Below are 20708 nucleotides of genomic sequence, written 5' to 3'. Positions count from 1 at the left end.
CCGCCCTCGGCCGCGCAGGGAGGGGACGGAAGGGGCGCCCGGGGCGGGCGGGGGGGGGCGCGGGGCCGAGGCCCGGCGGGGCGGCGGGGCGCCGGGGAGGCCGCGGGGGCGCCGGGCAGCGCCCCGCCGCCGGGGCGAGGGCGGGCGCCGGGGCCCCTCGGCCGAAGTTGAAGGAACAAAATGTGAAGTGCGGAGCCGCGTCAGCCGCTTCCTGGCGTGGGCTCCGGGCGGCGGGCGGCCCGGCGCGGCCCGGCGGGGGCGGGGGCGCGGGCCCGGGGAGGCGGGAGCGCGGCGGGGGCGCCGGGGGTCCCGCGGCGCGGCCGGGGCCGGGCGTTCGTGCCCCGGCGCCGCCGCTGCGTGCGGGGCGGGCTGAGCCCCTAGTTTTGCGGCCTAAGCCGAGCCCTCTAGGCCGCGCGTGTCCTTCCCCGGAGGGGCCCGGCCGGGCGGGGCGCGCGGCGCGTCTCTCTCGTCGCGCGGGGGCTCGGGGTCCTCGCCGGCCGGCCGAGGCCGCCAAACTTCGGCTCTCGGCGCCCGGGAGCGGGGCTCATTGTGAAAGGCGGACTCGGAAACTCCTGGCGCCGCTCGGCGCTTCCGCGGCCACGGCGGCGAGTGCGGGAGCAGCGCCTGGGCCCGGGGCCGGCGCGGCGCGGCGCGCGCGGGTGGGGCGCAGGGGGCCGGCGGGGCCAGGCCCGGCCCAGACCTGGCGGAGGGTCCCCCCCGGGGCCCCGGCCTCCCGGGAGTGGGGGGCCCTGTGCAGATTAGGGATTTTTGAAATGAAAAAAGAGGTTACAAAGTCGCCCCTTTCCCGCTGAACTTTTGTTTTCTGACCGATAGAGGCCGGTAGAGGACTGTGGAAGAAAAGTTGTCCCCCAGGATGGACTTCTCCACGGCGCCGTCCAAGCCTGCCGCGGCCCTCTGTGGCGTCGTGAGTGCCGACGGGAAGATCGCTTACCCGCCGGGGGTGAAGGAGATCACCGACAAAATCACAACGGATGAAATGATCAAGAGACTGAAGGTAAGCGTCGGGACTGGATGCCCACACACTGCAGACATGTGTGGTAGGTGGTGCTCTCCCCCGTGGGGTGACCCTACTGCCAGGCCTGGGTTTTAGAGTTTTACCTCCCAGATATTTTAAGCTACGGGCTTCTCCTTTGCCCCCTTTGAAAGCTATTGCTTTCTCTTGTATACCTCTCTTTGCATATTAAGCTCATAACCATTACGGGATGTGTGTGTGTGTGTAAGCTTCACAGTTGTGCACGCATAAGAATGCAAGTGCTTTTGGTGGGCGTTTTGGGGGAAACAATTATGAGAATACTGTTCCAGGTATCTTGCAGCAATATCCATAGAGGCAGTATTTGCCTGGCAAGGAGACTGGTTTAAGTTCAGAAGGCATTATTAAATTGTCATGGTTTTCTAATAACAAGAAGTTTAAATATGTTAAGTAATATGGCAAAACTTCGACGGACATTATGGGACTTTTCAAAATTCTGACTTGCTGAGAGATTTAGGGCCACATGTTCATAGGGATTTCAAGAGTAATGTGTTTCTTTTTATTAGGAGTCACTATTTAGTTTAAGGATGTGGTCTTTAAGGTCAAGGTTATAAGTGTCAGCCCTGTGTTTGTAGTTTTAGGTTTTGCGTTCTGTTGCGTGAGTCTATGCCTTACAAAATAAGTGCTGTTCTTGTCACCAGACCAACTTGGTGTAGTGATTCTCTCCCAGCTCATGTTTGAACAGAGATTCCAGTTAGGAAATTAATAACAGTAATAGTTATAGTAATAGAATAGAATACTATACTATTACTATAGTAATAGTAATAGAAATTAATAACAGTAATAGTCCAGGTAAAAGATGTTGATGTCTTGAAACAGGGCTCTGAAAGTATGAATAGTGATATAGGGTATGATCCAAAAGACTTTTCAGAGAATCAGACTTGATGGGAGGTGAGAGAAGAAACAATGTTGATGTTTCTACCTTGGGCAATTTGGTAGATGTGTTTTTAGGAAATGATTTTGCTCCTTAGCTCTAAGATCTTGGTAGAGTTGCTACTAAATGTTTACAGTGTTGCAAGTGTTTACTAAATAAAGTATCCCTGTAGTTCAGTTTTTAAAGTCTAATTAAGGTCTATAAATTGTTGCCTGTTTGGAAGGAATAGAACTGAAGTGTGTCCCCTAACAGATGCTTCTTAAGGTTATATTGAATATTTTCAGATATGTCATGAAAAACACAACTGCTAAGGAGAACATTTATAGATAATTTGTATTTTTCATATTAAGAATACTGGAACTCAATTTTGTGGTGGATTAATAATATGTAAGGAAGGTTTTAACTGTACATTTTTCCATTTAAAAATTGATTTAAATCTCCAAAACTATACTAACTATATATATATATATAGTTATATAAATAAGAACTATATAACAAAGTACAGAATGAGCACTGAGTTCAAATGTCCCTTTTTTTTTTTAATAGAGGCTTGTTTTATTTATTTATTTGTTTGTTTTATTTATTTATACATGCACTGGGTACAGTCAGAAGCGCGGGAGGGTGAGCGAATTCACCAGAGCCAGAGCGGGGGGCAGAGCAGGCAGAAGGACCGGAGTACACTGCTGAGGGGAGCAGCGGGCGGCAGGAGAGGTCTGCGGGCCACGTGGGACCCTCCTCTGGTGGCCGGGGAGCAGCCGGGGATCGAACCTGTGCTGCAGAGGCTGCGGGCAGCTTCGCTACCCAACGCTCAACCGCTGCATCACCGGGGAGACCCCAAATGTCCTTTTGTTTTGAATTCTTTTGGAAGTTAAAATGACATAGATGTTAGCCATTTTGAATGTCCTCCTAAAGTTTTGCTTTTGTCAGGAATTCTTATGAATTTGTATTCTTCCTATCTCTCCAGAAGTAAAAAAAAAAAAATTTTTTTTTTAAAGATTTATTCATTTATTTATACAAGAACTGGGGTATAGGCCAGATGCGCCGGAGGTGAGAGGACTCACCAGAGACAGAACAGGGAACAGAACAGGCAGACTGACGAAATACACTGCTGAGGGGAGCAGTGGGCGAGACAAGAGAGGTCTGCTGCGCCATGTGGGACCCTCGCTGACTGGCTGGAATCGAACCGGTGCTGCAGAGGCTGCGGGCAGCCTCACAGCACAGCACTCAACTGCCTGCGCCACCAGGGGAGGCCCAAGATTTATTTATTTATGCATACAAGAGCTGGGGGTACAGGCCAGAGCTGCAGGGATGAGAGGATTCACCAGAGACAGAGTGGGGAACAGAACAGGCAGACTGACTGAAATACACTGCTGAGGGGAGCAGTGGGCGAGACAGGAGATGTCTGCTTCGCCATGTGGGTTGCTGCCTGGCTGGCTGGGGATCGAACTTGTGCTGCAGAGACTGTGGATTGCTTCATAGTGCGATGCTTAACCCCTTGCTCCACCAGGGAGCGACCCCCCCCCCTTTTTTTTAAAAACATTTTAAAAGGACAGATTTGTTAGGAAAAGGAGAAAGGCAAAGAGGCTCCTGCATAGTCACAGGTGGGTGGGAGAGGTGATGCTCTTTTTTCACAGTATTTTTTTTTTTTTTAAACATTAGAGAAATAATTGTGAAGTTTTGAAGCTCCTTTGAAAATAGTTCTTACACTGTATCTTTGGAAGAGCTTACATATACTTTTGTATATTAGAAATTTTGTTGTTTCCTGGGAACTGCTTTAAGTAATTTTGTATGTCTAGTCATTCTGACCTTCTGTCAGTTCCTTGAACATGCCATGTTAATTTTTGCCTACATAGACTTTATTCCATATAATCTGTGTGTACCCATTCTCTCAGTTCTTTGTCATCCATTTGTTCCCCTTAAGGGGAATTCCCATTATATGTGGTTTTTTTTAAGATTTATTATTTTGCATCCAAGATTTGGGGTGTAGGCCAGAGGTATGGGGGCTGAGAGGGTTCACCAGAGGCAGTGGGGAGCAGAACAGGTAGATTGACTGAAATACACTGCTGAGGAGCGCAGCAGTAGGCAAGCCAGGAGAGGTCTGCTGTACCTTGTGGGTTAGCTCCCTGGCTGGGGATCGAACTCATGCCTCAGTGGCTGGCAATAGCTTGATAGCGCTGACTTAACCCCTGTGCCACAGGGAGGCCAGTAGGAATTTTTTTATGTACTGCTTAGGATAAATTATGGGGAAGACTCATGATTTCATCTTAGAATGCTATTTTTTTAATTTATTTTTTATTGAAATAGCATCGGTTTACAACATTGTATGTTATTCAAAGGCATATATCACTACTCCATATGCACCATCAAGGTACCTTTAGCCCTCTACCATAGTCCATTATATACTCTCCCTTTTTTGCTTCTCCCCTCGCCTTCCCCATCTTGTAACCTCAATTCCACAGTCAGATTTATAGGGTTTGTTACTGGTTCAGCTTTGTCTTACCTTTTGTTTTGTTTATGTATTCCACATATAAGTGAAACTATGTGATACCTGTCTTTGTCCCTCTGGGTCATTTCAGTTAGCATGACCACCTCCAGTCTATCCATGTTGTCACAAATGTCAACAGTTCATCTTTTATTTTTTCTTATTGCACCTGAGTAGTATTCCATTGTGTGTGTGTTTGTGTGTACACACTATATCTGCCTATTCACTCCTCTGTCCTTGGGTATTTATTTCCATAACTTAGCTGTTGTAAGTAAAGCTGCAGTGAACACATGTGAGTGCATGTATCTCTTTGAATTAGTGGTTTTGCATTCTTTAGGTAGATACATAGGAGTGGAATGGCTGGATCATATGGTAGATCTATTTTTAATAGTTTGAAAAACCGCCATATTATTTTCTTAGGGGCTAGACCAGTCTACATTCCCACCAACCGTGGAAGAGGTAGAACCATTTTTCTTACATTATTTAATTTTCGTTCTATTGGAAAATATTATTGGCTGATTATAATGGGGATATTTACACTACCACTCCCCCTCCCTTATAAATGATCTTAACTCTTTGAGACATCTCAGACCTAGAAAAGTTGGGAAACTTTTTATCTTCACAGGCACATTCCTTTACTTAGATTTACCAGTTGACATTCTCTAATCTTTGCTTTTATATTTTTTACATACACACCCAGAGAGATACAGACTGACACACCAACATAATAAACTTTTTTGAGCTACTTGTAGATATTGTGACATTCCACCATTAGAAGCTTAAACATATATGTCTTCTTAGAACAAGGATATTCTTCTTTATCATAATTATCATTATCATGCTCAAGATGTTTAACACTGACACAGTGATATCTGTTATACTGTCCATGAAAACCTTTTTCAAAGGTTGGGTTTTCCCCTTCTGTTCACATTCTCACATGGGATCGCATTCATTTACCATGTCTTTTTAGTTTCCTTTAATTTAGAAAGTCCTCTCTTATTTTATTTGGGTCATTTTGATGTGACATTTTTGAAGCATTTGCCTTGTAGGACTTCCATGATCTTTTTTTTTTTTTTTCCTCATTTTCTCATGCTTAGATTGAGGTTGAACTCTTTGGGCACATACACTACCCAAGTGGTGTTGTACCTTTGCATCTTAATAGGCGCATGATGTCACCTTAGCCTATTGGTTATACTAAATTTGATCCTTGGTTACAGTTGGCCACTCCTCTCTATCATAAAGTACCTTTCCCCTTTTGCACATAATAAGGAAATATTAAGGTGATCGTTTGTAAAAATAACTTGTTACCCAACAACTCTTGCTTAACTCTTTTAGCATCCACTTTGGCTATTATTAAGTGTTAAATTTTTTTTCCTTTTTTTAATTAATTTTTTTTTTTTTACATCACTGTTCATTTTTAAACAATATTTGCTTCTCCCCCACCCCCTCAGGTTTAGTCCCCATAGAGTTTCCTTCACCACTGCACCCATGCACCATCACCACAGTCCCCTGTGCTCCTCCCTCCCTCCCTCTGATCCCTGTCCCTCCTCCTCCCCTGCAGGATGTCTCTGATTTATAATTGTCTGTTTTTGCTTTGTCGTGTTTTATACTATTGTTATCTTTTTACACTGATGTCTTATTTGGTTCCCCTGTATTCCTGCTGTAAGTGAAGAAATTTTTTTCTTTTTTTAAATATTTATTTATTTATTTATGCATACAAGAGCTGGGGTACAGGCCAGAGATGCCAGGGTTGGGGGGAGGGGTAAAGGGGGTTGAGAGGATTCACCAGAGACAGAGTGGGGAACAGAACAGCCAGATTGACTGAAATAAATACACTGCTGAGGGGAGCAGCAGGCAAGACAGGAGAGGTCTGCTTGCGTCATGTGGATTTCTCTCCAGTGGGCTGGGGATCAAACTCATGATGCAGAGGCTGTGGACTGCTTCATAGTGCGGTGCTTAACCCCTTGCGCCACCGGGGAGGCCTGGGTTTGATTTTTATCAAATATTTGCTTTCAGTTTTGCATTTACTGATACATTCTAATCCAAGCATCTTTATTACATATTTTTCCCAATGTAGATATCTTTTTGTACTTTTTATTCTGGTAACAGTATGCTGCTTATGAGGGTACTCTGGACAATATTTTTCATGATCTGCAGATGAAGGCTGAGAGACTTTATCTGGAATTCTTGACTTCGTAAATTTGTGACAAATCGAATCTATACAAATGAGAGACTCCACACCTTTTGAGGGGCCGTTCCCTGGACTACTGAGCAGAGTCAACAATTGTTAAATCTTTTTGAAGCTTAAAGCACCAAGGGGAAACTGAGTATAGGGAGCCTACTTCCATTTTAGTAGAGAGTGGTATTTTTATTTTTATTTATTTTTTTAAAAGATTTTTTTTTATTTATTTATTTATTTATTTATTTATTTATTTATTTATTTATACATACAAGCACTGGGTACAGTCAGAAGCACGGGAGGGTGAGAGAATTCACCAGAGCCAGAGCGGGGAGCAGAGCAGGCAGAAGGACCAAAGTACACTGCTGAGGGGAGCAGCAGGCGGCAGGAGAGGTCTGCATGCCATGTGGGACCTCCTCCGGTGGCCGGGGAGCAGCTGGGGATCGAACCGGTGCTGCAGAAGTTGCTGGCACCTTCTCAACCCGGCGTTCAACTGCTGCGCCATCAGGGAGGCCCAGGAAATATATTTCTTAAATCATGAACTCATACTGATACCTTCAGTTGAAAATCCAACACCACAGGGTTTTCCTAAACTTCCTCCATTCCTTACTATACCATCCTTTTCTTATAATATGAACCTTGTTTTCCCTTAACATTAATCAATTTATTGTGTTGTCAGAAAAGTTATGATGCATTTTTGCAACAAAAACATAGAAAAAATTCATCATGACTTTTCCAACAACCCAGTATTTGTACTACCCTACAGTGAGCACATAATAAATTTAGCACCACCATACCAGTATCCCTTTTTTTTTTTTAAGATTTATTTTTTAGTTTATTTATTCATACAGGAATTGGGGTGTAGGCCAGAGGTATGGGGAGGGGGTTGGTGAGAGGATTCACCAGAGATAGAGTGGGAGCAAAACAGGCAGATCTTCTGAAGTACATAGCTGAGGGGAGCAGTGGGACAGATAGGAGAGGTCTGCTGCACCATGTGGGTTACTGTCTGGTGATCGAACTCATGCTGCAGTGGCTGGCAATAAACCCCTGTGCCACCAGGGAGGCCCTTTTAGATAATGTTTTTAATTCTTTTAGATAAATACTCAGAAATGGGATTTGCGGATCATATGGTAGAAATGTTATAGGACAGGGAGAGGGGCAGCCCAAGCCCCGCAAACCTGCCTATTCTAAATGGGTTCTGCCATCCGCCGCATCAACGCAAAACATGAGACTTTAATGGGAAGGATCTTTAATAAAACTAGGAAACAATACAGGTATGGCAAAGAGTCTAGTTTCTAAATGAAGCACCCAAAGTTACCCGTCCCCTCGTGGGTAAAAGTCCATCCATATGGGATCGGCCCAGAACAAGGCCCCAAAGCCTGCTACAAGTCTAAAGCATCTTCCAGTGGGGACCCACAGCAAAGGGTCACAAACAACCGGACAATCCCGGAAGGAAAAGAGCAAAATCAACATCAAGATAAAAGCTGCCATTGTCACCTCCCCACGGGTCTCACCCACATCTGTGTCACCCAGTCCACGACCAAAAAACAAGCGCAGTTTCTTCACGTGTCTCTAGGCTCTATGCACCTCCTCCAGGTCTCCTTCTGGCTCCATCCTGCTTCCTTCCTCTGTCTCTTCCTCAGCTTCTCCTCTTCCTGCTCAGCTCCACCCTCCCTTGGGTGGGGCAGGGAACCTCCCCCTTTCCTGGGGACCACCCTGTTACAATCCCCCCTTTTAATTTTTATTCCACCATATCTATGGTGGTACAGATCTCAGGGTGTAGTCTTAGGAGACAGTCTTTTTTCAGGGTTCCAATGTGTGTAAGAGAAGCAACAATTAGTCAGCAGCATTGTCCATGAATGTCCAGTATGACAGTTTCATTACTTAAAAATAGTCCATTATCCAAGCCAAAAGAAAAAAATTTGGAGCATTGGCTAAAACAAGATAGCAAATATATCAAAATCACAGGGAAAAAAATGTTAAAATGGTTCAACTAATGTAAAACACAAATTTTCTCAACCTTGATCCCAAACTTTTAACAGCATAGCAAAAGTTTGCAAATTAAATCTACTTTTAAACCATTTTTCCTATTTTTGCATAAAATCACAGGGCAGAAATAACTAACAGCAATTTTTAGCTGGCTTTGTTGAAATACTCCATATAGGATCAGAGTAAACCGGTGGCATCCAGTCGATGTAGGCTTCAGGTATAAAGTTGGTCTCATCAGACTCCACCTGGGCTTTCCTCTTCTCGAGGGTACCAGGGCATTTTCCTTGGCCGGGTTGTCCAGTCCTGCCAATGGAGGCAAGCTTCCTCACCTTCTTTGGAGGTCTCTGGAACCCTACAAACAAGGCAAACAGGTTCTCCTCTTCTTGGTTCAGCTCTTTTTCAACTTTTTGGAAGAACTCCACACAAAGCCACACAATCAAACTCACGTCCAATTTTTTTTAAAACAGACAAAATCCCTATGTAAGTTATGCAAAAACAGACTCTAAGATAAGTAGCAAAATTACTACCACTATTTGTATGCCATGTTGGTATCAAGGGGAGAGAAAATGTGACAAGTTAGCTTTGCTGGGAAAAAAAATTGCAACCTTTCTGCAGATCCTGGTTACTCAAAACAAAACAAAACAAAAACTTCGTGGATTCAGGACAGAATGCATAAAAAAAAATTTCCAGTATTATGTCAAAGAAACCTTAGTAAATGTCAGGTGTATTTCCAGGTCTATTCAGTCCTTTGTAGGAAAGTTTTTTTACTCTCAACAGTTCCATCAATAGGAATCTGTTGAGACCTTTTCTCCCTATATTTCCAGAAACAATTTCTGTAGATGTGAAACAATTGAATTATACAATATTACAAGGTGACAATCACCATTGACAATTTACATACATACCAGATACTGAGAGGTTTTTTTCATACACATTTTAGAAAACTACTGTTAACATTTTGTACATACCAAAGTTTTACCATTTTCCAAGTGACAATGCTTCCCTTCCAGTTTTACTTCATTAGGTAAAAGCCAAATAGAACAAATTCATCTAATGCCTTCCCAGGAGGAAAGGGAGAAACTTCATGGAGTGTCTCAGGAGCTCTACTGAGGTTCCACAAAATTTCCTTGCATCAGTCAAATGACAGGCTACCAAATTTGTATTTGAATTTAGATTTTTGGGAAGCTTTGCCATAAATATCAGAAAATTAACAGAAACAACAATATTCAATCTCTATGAAGGCACCGGCTTAGTTCAGTAGCACAAGGTTGACAATCAAACCATAACTTTTTGTTTTTCTCATAACCGGAGACTCTTTTTTCTTTTTTTTTCCAACGTCTATGGGCACCATGTATACCAATCTGTCAATCACTGGAGGTCAAGACAGACAGAAGGACATACAGACATACAACATATAGACAAAGACAGTTTTTTTAGTTATGCCACGTAGAATGTTATGTAACTGCAGTTTTACTCCATAGACTCAGAAAAAAAATGTCAAAGTCCAAAAAAAAATGTGGAGTATTGCTGGCAGAAAAATTTCCAGTTGTCATCCTACAAACCTAAGACTTTGGAAATAGGAAGGAAAAGGTTTATTAATCACAAGGGTTACACGACCTTGTTTATCACCTTAGGGTTTTCAGTGTTGAAGACTTTTTATTAGAAGTCAATCCTGGGGTATTCTGTACAGCAACTGAAAGAATAAAAGTTAACTTTTAAGCAAAAGGAGTCATCTCTTGTTAGCCACCAAGCAGGCTCTCTTTGGGTTTCCTGGAATAGAACCTGAAAAAGCAAAATCAAAATATCAGTAATTAACTTTCAATTAAAAGGAGTCATCTCCTTACTTCTGTTAGCCACTCTGGGACAGAAGCTGAAAGAGCAGATTAAACATCTAAGCATAGATTACACCTCCCCCACACTAGGGAGGGACAACAACAACACAGGTATGAAAACCTGGTACAGTTACATGATGCACCCTAAAGAGTGCTTTCCACAACAGACCTTCCTCAGTAGGAAGCAGAAACTTAGAATCTTGTCTTACACCAGCAATTGAACAAATCCAGGATTCAAAATGGCAAACATGCCCAAAACAAATTGTGTAGACAAAATTCACAGCAGCAAATCCTTCAAGACTCAGACAAAATCTTGTTAATTTTTCTGATCCAGACTTTGCAAAAATTCAAGTTATCTCCAAGAATCCATCAAGGATACCAGCGATTACCAGTTACTGCTTAAGGATACTCTTTCCTTAACACCCAGGCATACATTTGCTAATTAAAACACCACTGCTCCACAGTTGGCTTGCAAAACCCCTCAGACACAGGGCAGGAAGTAGTCAAAGACAAAGCAACATATTAAAGAAGAACCATTATTGCCTTTAGAAATGCTAATGAGACCACAGAGATTACAAAAAGAAAGAAAAAAAAAGTTCCAAAGTCCTAGCAACAAGAACCTCTGAATTTTACAAAAGCACGCCAAGTGGCCTTAGACGCCATCTTTGATCTGGTCACATGGTCCAATGTACTGCCTAATCTTTTGAGTAGAACTGGCACAGAAAAAATTTCCACAAATTAAAATCTCTTAGCAAGTCACTACAAACAAATTACACACAGACACACAGATCATCACAAAGCTTCACACACAGTTTTTCAACAGCAAATCGACATATGAAACAAACACACTAGAGAAACCAAAAATCACATTTGCGCTTATGGTAGCCAGTGCCATAGGGAAGCCCAATTTCCCCATGGGGCTGACTAACCACGGATGGCTCTGTCCTAAATCACGTTGGACGCCAAATCTGTTATAGGACAGGGAGAGGGGCAGCCCAAGCCCCGCAAACCTGCCTATTCTAAATGGGTTCTGCCATCCGCCGCATCAACACAAAACATAGGAGACTTTAATGGGAAGGATCTTTAATAAAACTAGGAAACAATACAAGTAAGGCAAAGAGTTAGTTTCTAAATGAAGCACCCAAAGTTACCCGTCCCCTCGTGGGTAAAAGTCCATCCATATGGGATCGGCCCAGAACAAGGCCCCAAAGCCTGCTACAAGTCTAAAGCATCTTCCAGTGGGGACCCACAGAAAAGGGTCACAAACAACCGGACAATCCCGGAAGGAAAAGAGCAAAATCAACATCAAGATAAAAGCTGCCATTGTCACCTCCCCACGGGTCTCACCCACATCTGTGTCACCCAGTCCACGACCAAAAAACAAGCGCAGTTTTGTTACAGGGTGGTCACCAGGAAAGGGGGAAGTTCCAGGTTCCCTGCCCCACCCAAGGGAGGGTGGAGCTGAACAGGAAGAGGAGAAGCGGCAAAAGAGACTGAGGAAGGAAGGAAGCAGGATGGAGCCAGGAGACCTGGAGGAGGCGCATGGAGCCTAGAGACACGTGAAGAAACTGAGCTTGTCTTTTGGTCGTGGACTGGGTGACACAGATGTGGGTGAGACCTGTGGGGAGGTGACAATGACAGCTTTTATCTTGATGTTAATTTTGCTCTTTTCCTTCCGGGCTTGTCCAGTTGTTTGTGACCCTTTGCTGTGGGTCCCCACTGGAAGATGCTTTAGACTTGTAGCAGGCTTTGGGGCCTTGCTCTGGGCCAATCCCATTTGGATGGACTTTTACCCACGAGGGGACGGGTAACTTTGGGTGCTTCATTTAAAAACTAGACTCTTTGCCTTACCTGTATTGTTTCCTAGTTTTATTAAAGTTCCTTCCCATTAAAGTCTCCTATGTTTTGTGTTGATGCGGCGGATGGCAGAACCCATTTAGAATAGGCAGGTTTGCGGGGTTTGGGCTGCCCCTCTCCCTGTCCTATAACAGATTCTTCACATGTCTCTAGGCTCCATGCACCTCCTCCAGGTCTCCTTCTGGCTCCATCCTGCTTCCTTCCTCCCTCTCTTCCTCAGCTTCTCCTCTTCCTGCTCAGCTCCACCCTCCCTTGGGTGGGGCAGGGAATCTCCCCCTTTCCTGGGGACCACCCTGTTACAGAAATTCCATTCTCATTTTTTTTAGGAACCTCCATATTGTTTTTTACAGCAGCTGCATCATTCTAAAAACATTACCATCAATATTGTACAGAGATTCCAGTTTCTCCATATCACTGCTTGTTATTTGCTGTTTCTCATAATGACCATCCAAATGGGTGTGAAGTGATATCTCATTGTGGTTTTGATTTGTATTTCCCTGATCACTAGTGATATTTATTATCTTTCCATGTGCTTGTTGACTGTATCTTCTTTGGAGAAATAACTATTCAAGTACTTTGCCTATTTATTTATTTATTTATTTATTTTAAAAGATTTATTTATTCTAGCACTGGGTACAGTCAGAAGTGCGGGAAGGTGAGAGAATTCACCAGAGCCAGAGCAGGGAGCAGAGCAGGCAGAAGGACCGAAGCACACTGCTGAGGGGAGCAGCAGGCGGCAGGAGAGGTCTGCCCGCCATGTGGGACCCTCCTCTGGCCGGGGAGCAGCCGGGGATTGAACCGGCGCTGCAGAGGCTGCTGGCAGCTTCGCAACCCAGCGCTCAACAGCTGCGCCACCGGGGAGGCCCACTTTGCCCATTTTTTAATCAAGGGTTTTTTTGTTGCTATTGAGTTGTAGAGTTACAGTTTTCAAGTTTTATATTGTCCAAGAAGCAGAACTATAGAAAAACTTAAACTTTTCAGAAATCTACTCCATTCTTTATTCTTTCTGTTCCATTTCTACCCACCTATCCAGTATAGTTTATTTTCATTAGTTTCTAGTTTATTCTTTGTTATCTCCCTTTAAAAAAAAAAAGATTTGTTTATTTATTTATACAAGCACTGGGCACAGTCAGAAGCGTGGGAAGGTGAGACAATTCACCAGAACCAGAAGGGAAAGCAGAGCAGGCAGACTGATGAAGTACACTGCTGAGGGGAGCCGCGGGCGGCAGGAGAGGTCTGCATGCCATGTGGGACCCTCACCCGTTGGCGGGGGATCGAACCAGTGCTGCAGAGGCTGCGGGCAGCTTCGCAACCCAGCACTCAACCGCTGCACCACCGGGGAGGCCCTGTTATCTCCCTTTTTACTCAGAAGATGGAGTGTTATATATGTCCCCGTACTTTGCTTTTTGCACTGAATAGATCTTGGAAATTATATCTGGACTCTCTATCTGGTATGAATTTTTTTTGGAATTTCTTTCTCATAATCTTATAGTACACTCTGTGTATCTATGCCCTACTTCAGTCAATTTCTCATTGCTTTTGAGGTTTATATTTTATATTTTGCTCTTAGGAATAGTGCTAAAGTGAATAACCTTAAAGACATGCTGTTTTGTCTTTGTGGAAGTGTATCTTTAAGATAAATTCCTAGGAGTGGGATTATTGGGTCAAAAGGTAAATACATGAGTGCTTTTGTAAAAGGTAGTCAAATTTCCTATCACAGGGCTTCTACCATTTTGGATTTCTACCAGCAAGTATGAGTACTCATCCTCTCAGTAATGTCAGGTAATGCCTGCTTTTAAATTAGCAGTCAGATGGACAAATTGGTATATTGTAAAAGAGCCACTTTATTGCCTCCTGGTAACAAGAAACATCCTTAATGAGAATAATTAAATGTGTCACTTTGAGATTTAAGAATTCTACTTAGATTTCCTTGAAAGCTCAGAGGGAGAAAATATTTGCACATACATCATATATCCAATAAGGGGCTAATATCCAAGATCTACATACAACTCTAAAAAGAAAACAATCCAATCAAAAAATGGACAGAAGAACTAAATAGATATTTCTCCAGAGAAGACATAAAAATGACCCACATGAACAAATGTTCAGCATCACTTATCAAGGAAATGACAGTCAAAACCACCTAACTCCTGTGAGAATCAGCCATATTCAAAAGAAAACCAGAAACAGCAAATGCTAGTGAAGATGTGAAGAAAAAGGAACCCTCATACACTGTGGGAATACAGAGTAGTCCAGCCCCTATGGAGAACAGTATGGAGATTTCTTGAAATATTAAAAATGGAATTAGTGCTTTTCAATCCTATGTTGGCTGCTGATAGTTTCACAGTGTTAGGCTCAACCCCTTGCGCCAGCAGGGAGGCCCTAACTTAATATCTTGAATTAAATAGAAATTAGATGAAGTTTCGTTAAAATCACATGTGTGGGACCTCCCCGGTGGCGCAGCGCTTGAGCGCTGGGTTGTGAAGTTGCCCGCAGCCTCTGCAGCGCCGGTTCGATCCCCGGCTGCTCAAGTGGCTGCTCCCGGCCACTGGAGGAGGGTCCCACATGGTGCGCAGACCTCTCCTGCCGCCCGCTGCTCCCCTCGGCAGTGTACTTCGGTCCTTCTGCCTGCTCTGCTCTCCGCTCTGGCTCTGGTGGAATCTCTCACCCTCCTGCGCTTCTGACTGTACCCAGTGCTTGTATGTATGTATGTATAAATAAATAAATAAATAAATAAATAAATAAATAAATAAATAAATATCTTAAAAAAAAAATCACATGTGAAATAAGTAACACTAGCTTGTTATACCATGATTTATTTTGCTAGAAATCTGTAGATGTCTGAAGAGAAAACTGATGCTTACAAGTAGAGATTTAAAGATATTAATGAATTTTATTTCTGTTTCTGTTGGCACGTGAAATTGTGTACAGTTGAATTCCGTGGCCAGGAAGATAAGATGAGTAGAGTTTTATACAGTATATGAAAACCGAAATAGTTTTTATTTGCCAACAATAACAAATCAAGAAGTTTCTACATAAGGATTGCAATAGAAAGCTAAACACAAGCATAATGAAAGAATTGCTATGTTTCATTCTATTAGTGTTGGCATTTGATCTTTTATATTAATGCAGCACTTTCTCAATTGGTATGTTTCTACATAACTACAGGTAAATTTAGACATAGAGTCCTTCAGACTTTGGAGGGTACAAATAATACATCATTTTTTGCTATATTATGTGATGTTTTAAAAGTTGGGCACTTCCATAATACATGTTGCTTTTCTTGTCATAAAATTATTAAAATCACACTTTATTTTTATTTTTTTAAAAGATTTATTGATGCATACAAGAACTGGGGTATAGGCCAGAGGTGGAGAGGGGGTGAGAGGATTTACCAAAGACAGAATGGGAAGCAGAACAGGCAGACTGACTGTAATACACTGCTAAGGGGAGCAGCGGGCGAGAGTAGAGATCTGCTGCACCATGTGGCTCACCTCCTTGGCTGGGGATCAAACTCATGCTGCAGTGGCTAGGTTTAGTAATGCTGCATCTTAACCCCTTGTCTCACAATAGAGGGCCCTAAAATCACACTTTAATTTTTTATTTTATTTTTATTTTTTTAGAAATAATACTTGCATTTTTTTTTTAAAGATTTGTTTTTATTTATTTATACAAGCACTGGGTACAGTCAGAAGCGCAGGAGGGTGAGAGAATTCACCAGAGCGGGGAGCAGAGCAGGTAGAAGGACCGAAGTACACTGCTGAGGGGAGCAGCGGGCAGCAGGAGAGGCGCCATGTGGGACCCTCCTTCAGTGGCTGGGGAGCAGCCAGGGATTGAACCGGCGCTGCAGAGGCTGCGGGCAGCCCCAACGTAGGAACACTCTGATCGGTTCTGGTAAAGCCAGTCCTTGAATAGCATTAGTACATTAGAGAAACTGGATATATATTAGGACTAACACTGTAATGAATTTCCACTTATATGAAGAAATTTGAGATTATCACATAATTTGTAAGTTACATGCCAACTATATGCTAAGATTTGTTTCTGTGACAAAGACATACTAAGAATTTAGATAGTCAGTATAGATAGTCAATAAAATGTTTCATGGTAACAGTTGGAGTGGGATTTGAATTCCTAGACTTTGGTAATCAGATGACTAGTAAAACATTCGAGATAGAAAAAAACAGAAGTAGAAATGTGCTGGTATATTTGAAGAAAACGAGTAGAACAGTTTTGCTTAGAGCTAAAGGATCTTAAAGGAGAATATTTAGGAGAAAGAGGAAGGTGCCTGTGAAAGTCCTCAAAGACCAAAGAGAAGGATTTTGAATTAAAAAAAAAAATCCCTCAGTCATTTGAGCTGAAGAATGATGTGTCTAAGTTGTGGTTTTTGAATGATTAACAAAATTAAATGACCATGCTATTTCATAATCACATGAATACCACCCTTTCTTTGTGGCCAATTTGTGGAGTCTTTTTTTTTTTTCTTTCAAACTGATATTGTCTGATTATATTAGTTGCTGAGAGTTTAGTCATACAACACTAGGGGTGAAGGTTGTGGATGAGTAAATTTTTTAAAAAAGATTTATTTATTTATGCATACAAGACTGGGGTACAGGCTAGAGATGCGGGGAGTGAAAGGATTCACCAGAGACAGAATGGGGAGCAGAACAGGCCGATTGACTGAAATACACTGCTGAGGGGAGCAGCAGGTGAGACATGCGAGGTCTGCTGCGTCATGTGGGTCACCTCCCTGGCCAGGGATCAAACTCATGCTGCAGTGGCTGTGGATAGCTTCATAGTGCTGCATCTTAACCCCTTGCACCACCAGGGAGGCCCTTACATTGTTTAGTTGAGTGACTATGTATAATTGTCCTATAATTTCAGATTCTTGTTGAATTGGAAATCCTTCATCTAGCCACTGTAAAAATAAAGAGATGTTTTCTTCATCTGCAAAAAAAATGATTGAATAAGACTATTTTCCTTAAGATTCGTAAGTACTGAGTCAGTGTACATAAGACTTGTTTTTGGTAGAAGTTTAGAAAATGGTTTTCTTTTTTTTTTTAAAGATTTATTTATGCATACAAGAACTGGGGTACAGGCCAGAGGTGCAGGGGGTGAGAGGATTCACCAGAGGCAGAGTGGGGAACAGAACAGGCAGATTGACTGAAGTACACTGCTGAGGGGAGCAGCAGGCAAGACAGGAGAGGTCTGCTGTGCTATGTGGGTTGCTCCCTGGCTAGCCAGGGATCGAACTCATGCTGCAGAGGCTGTGGATAGCTTCATAGTGCAGTTCTCAGCCCCTTGCGCCACCAGGGAGGCCCAGAAAATGGTTTTCTTACTGAAATTTACAGCATAGCTAAATAGCTTTGAAGAAAAATGACAAAAATAATCTGGCAATAACAGAATGAACTTGTTTTTAGATCTCTTTGAAGTAATATATAATGTTTCTGTTTTTCTAATCTATTTTTTCCCTTTTTTTGAGAAATAGTTTATATCCTTGTATGTTACAACATGACTGTATGTAAAGGTGTGCAGAATAGTGGTTTGATTTACATACATTGTGAACTGACTGCCACAATAGGTTTAGCTAACATCCATTTTCTTGTATAGATATAATAAAAAGGAAAGGAAAAGGAAAAGAAAAATTTTTTCTTTATGATGATAACTCTTAGGGCTTACTCCCAACTTTTTATATATAATACTGCAGTGTTAGTTATAGTCATAATGTTGTACATCATATCACTAATATTTATCTTATAACTGAAAGATTGTACTTTTGACCACCCTCCTCCAGATCCCCCTCATCCTTTAAATGATATTTTATCAGATTTTGTGGATTATAACATACTGTTTCTGTCCCAGCTTTTGGATACTTTTTTTTTTTTTTTTTAAGATTTATTTATTTATTTATTTATACAAGCACTGGGTACAGTCAGAAGCGTGGGAGGGTGAGAGAATTCACCAGAGCCAGAGCGGGGAGCAGAGCAGGCAGAAGGACCAAAGTACACTGCTGAGGGGAGCAGCGGGCGGCAGGAGAGGTCTGCGCGCCATGTGGGACCCTCCTCCGGTGGCCGGGGAGCAGCCGGGGATCGAACCGGCGCTGCAGAGGCTGCGGGCAGCTTTGCAACCCAGCGCTCAACCGCTGCGCCACAGGAGAGGCCCCCCTTTTAGAGTTCTTAAAAATTAACTCCTGGTGCTTTTGTTAGGAATCAGATAGTGATGATGTCCTCTGCCCCTGCCAATTTAGTGGCTTATAGGTGGGCCCAGTGTTTTGCATGTTTCTCTTCCTTGCATTTATAATAAGCTTCTTAGGTGTTCTTGATACAGAGAATATGTACCGAGAATCCCAGAAATATATTTTACTTTTCTTAATGCTAAATTTTATATTAATTCTTCTAGGCTGTTTTTTTACAATAATTTTAAATTCTGCCCAGAGCAAACTCTGTTTCCTGATTATTTTAAATTTAGCTCTATCCTGAAAACGTTTTATTTGGGAGGTATGCAACTATGTGTATCATGACCACTTTTACTGTATCTGGTGGCAGTCTACTATTTAGAAATCTATTTCTGTTAATACTAGCAGTTATAAAAATATAATTTAACAAAAAAAAGTCTTTAAAGGTAATAGTTTATAAATAAAGCCCACTGATGGGATGATTTGCTTATGAAAGCAGACATTCTTTGCAAATGAAATCTTATTCCATGCTGGTCTTCTTAATTTGAGCAGGTTGCTACAAAAATAGCATCTTGGAGTATTTTTTAAATTTCAGGTTGAATTGGTAGTTTATATATATTTTACTAATGAGGTTTTTTTTTACTTTTACCAAAACAGGAAGGTAAGTAAACATTGATCTATTATGCATTTTCATTAGTGTATGGCATTCCAAAACTAATCATTTATATTTACATATGTGATGTGATTCCTGTGGGACTTCTGAATCATCAAAGATGAAATGTTTATGTGACTTTATTACTTATTACCTCATTTAATTATTTGCATATTGGCAGGGCTTGAAATATATAATGGTAATTAAATCGAACATCAAATAGTAAATTGCCCTGTCCCCTAGTAACAGAAGTTACTTTCTTCTCTACCTACCCTCAGGATTTTTTTTCACTATCATGTGTCTTTTGTAGTTTTCTTTGTATTTATTTTGTTTGGCGTTCTCTCTGACTTTCTTGGGTCTATGTTTTATCTTTCATTACCATTAAAAATTACTCAGCGGTTGAGCACTGGGCTGCAAAGCTTCCTGCAGCCTCTGCAGCACCGGTTCAATCCCCGGCCGCTGGCGAGGGCCCCACATGGCAAGGGTCCCACATGGTGAGGGTCCCACATACCAAACAGACCTCTTCTGCCGCACCCTCTGCTCTCCTCAGCAATGTGCTTCGTCAGTCTACCTGTTCTGCTCCCTGCTCTGGCTCTGGTGAATTCTCTCAACCTCCCGCTTTTCTGACTGTACCCAGTGCTTGTATAAATAAATAAAAATAAATCTTTAAAAAAAAAAATCACTCAACCATTGCCTCTTAAAATATTTTTTCCCCACTTCTTTCTCCTCTCCTATTGTGCTTCCATTGTTGATAATGTGAAACAATTTGATGTAGTTTCCATTTCTCAGCTGAAATTCCCCACTGTTTTGGATGTTGCCCATCTTTTCCACCTTGTTTTTTAATATTACTAATCATAATTACATTAAAGTACCTGTCTTATAGCTTTAGCATTTGAGTCGACTTCTTTTGAGACTTATCTTTGGACAATGCCCCCCCACCATGTTTTACTTTTTTATCGAGGTAATACTGGTCTACATCATTGTGTATGATTCAGAGATACAGGATCACCTCCTTCAGGTGTTGTTACCACGTCACACCCACCACCCCACTGTCTACCATAGTCCATGGTGCTCTCTCCCACTTTGTTTTTCCCCTTCCCCACCCTACTAACCTCAATTCCACAATCAGATTTCTAGTGTTTGTTTCTGATTCAGTTTTTTTTTTTTAAAAGATTTATTTATTTATACAGGCACTGGGTACATCAGAAGCGCGGGAGGGTGAAGGAATTCACCAGAGCCAGAGCAGGGAACAGAACAGACAGACTGACGAAACACACTGCTGAGGGGAGCAGCAGGCGTGGCAGGAGAGGTCTGCGCGCCATATGGGACCATATGGGACCCTGCCCTGTGGGCAGCTTTGAAGCCCAGCGCTCAACCACTGTGCCACCAGGGGAGGCCTGTTACTGGTTTGGTTTTATCTGATCCTTTGTTTCTCTATATTCCACATGTAAATGACCCCATTCTGTATTTGTCTTTCCCTCCTGAGTTATTTATTTCCCTTAGCATAATCCCCTCCAGTTCCATTCAGGTTGCCTATGAATGACAAGAGATTTTTTTTTTTAATAGCTAAATAGTATTCCATCATGCTTATATGCTACATCTTCCTAATCTACTTTT

The 20708-nt window shown here is 42.3% G+C and overlaps 1 protein-coding gene across 3 annotated transcripts in view; it reads left to right on the top strand.

The window, feature by feature from the left end:
* The window catches only part of PDS5A (PDS5 cohesin associated factor A), a 113485-nt gene that overhangs the window by 514 nt on the left and 92263 nt on the right, over positions 1–20708 (top strand). For 2 of the 3 annotated variants that reach the window (XM_037530463.2, XM_037530466.2), the window contains exon 2: positions 835–1015. In XM_037530463.2, coding sequence (XP_037386360.1) covers positions 875–1015 — 141 coding nt within the window. In that variant the 5' untranslated portion in view covers positions 835–874. Of the gene's footprint in view, positions 1–167; positions 188–834; positions 1016–20708 lie in introns of those variants that run through there. The other variant, XM_037530462.2, reaches the window with a different exon arrangement.

The sequence above is a fragment of the Talpa occidentalis genome, unplaced genomic scaffold, assembly GCF_014898055.3.
Source record: "Talpa occidentalis isolate TD23 unplaced genomic scaffold, MPIMG_talOcc4v2.1 talOcc4.6, whole genome shotgun sequence".
Lineage (NCBI taxonomy): Eukaryota > Metazoa > Chordata > Mammalia > Eulipotyphla > Talpidae > Talpa > Talpa occidentalis.
The sequence above is the reverse complement of the archived record's forward strand: the minus strand, read 5'-3'. Positions and strand labels throughout refer to the sequence as shown.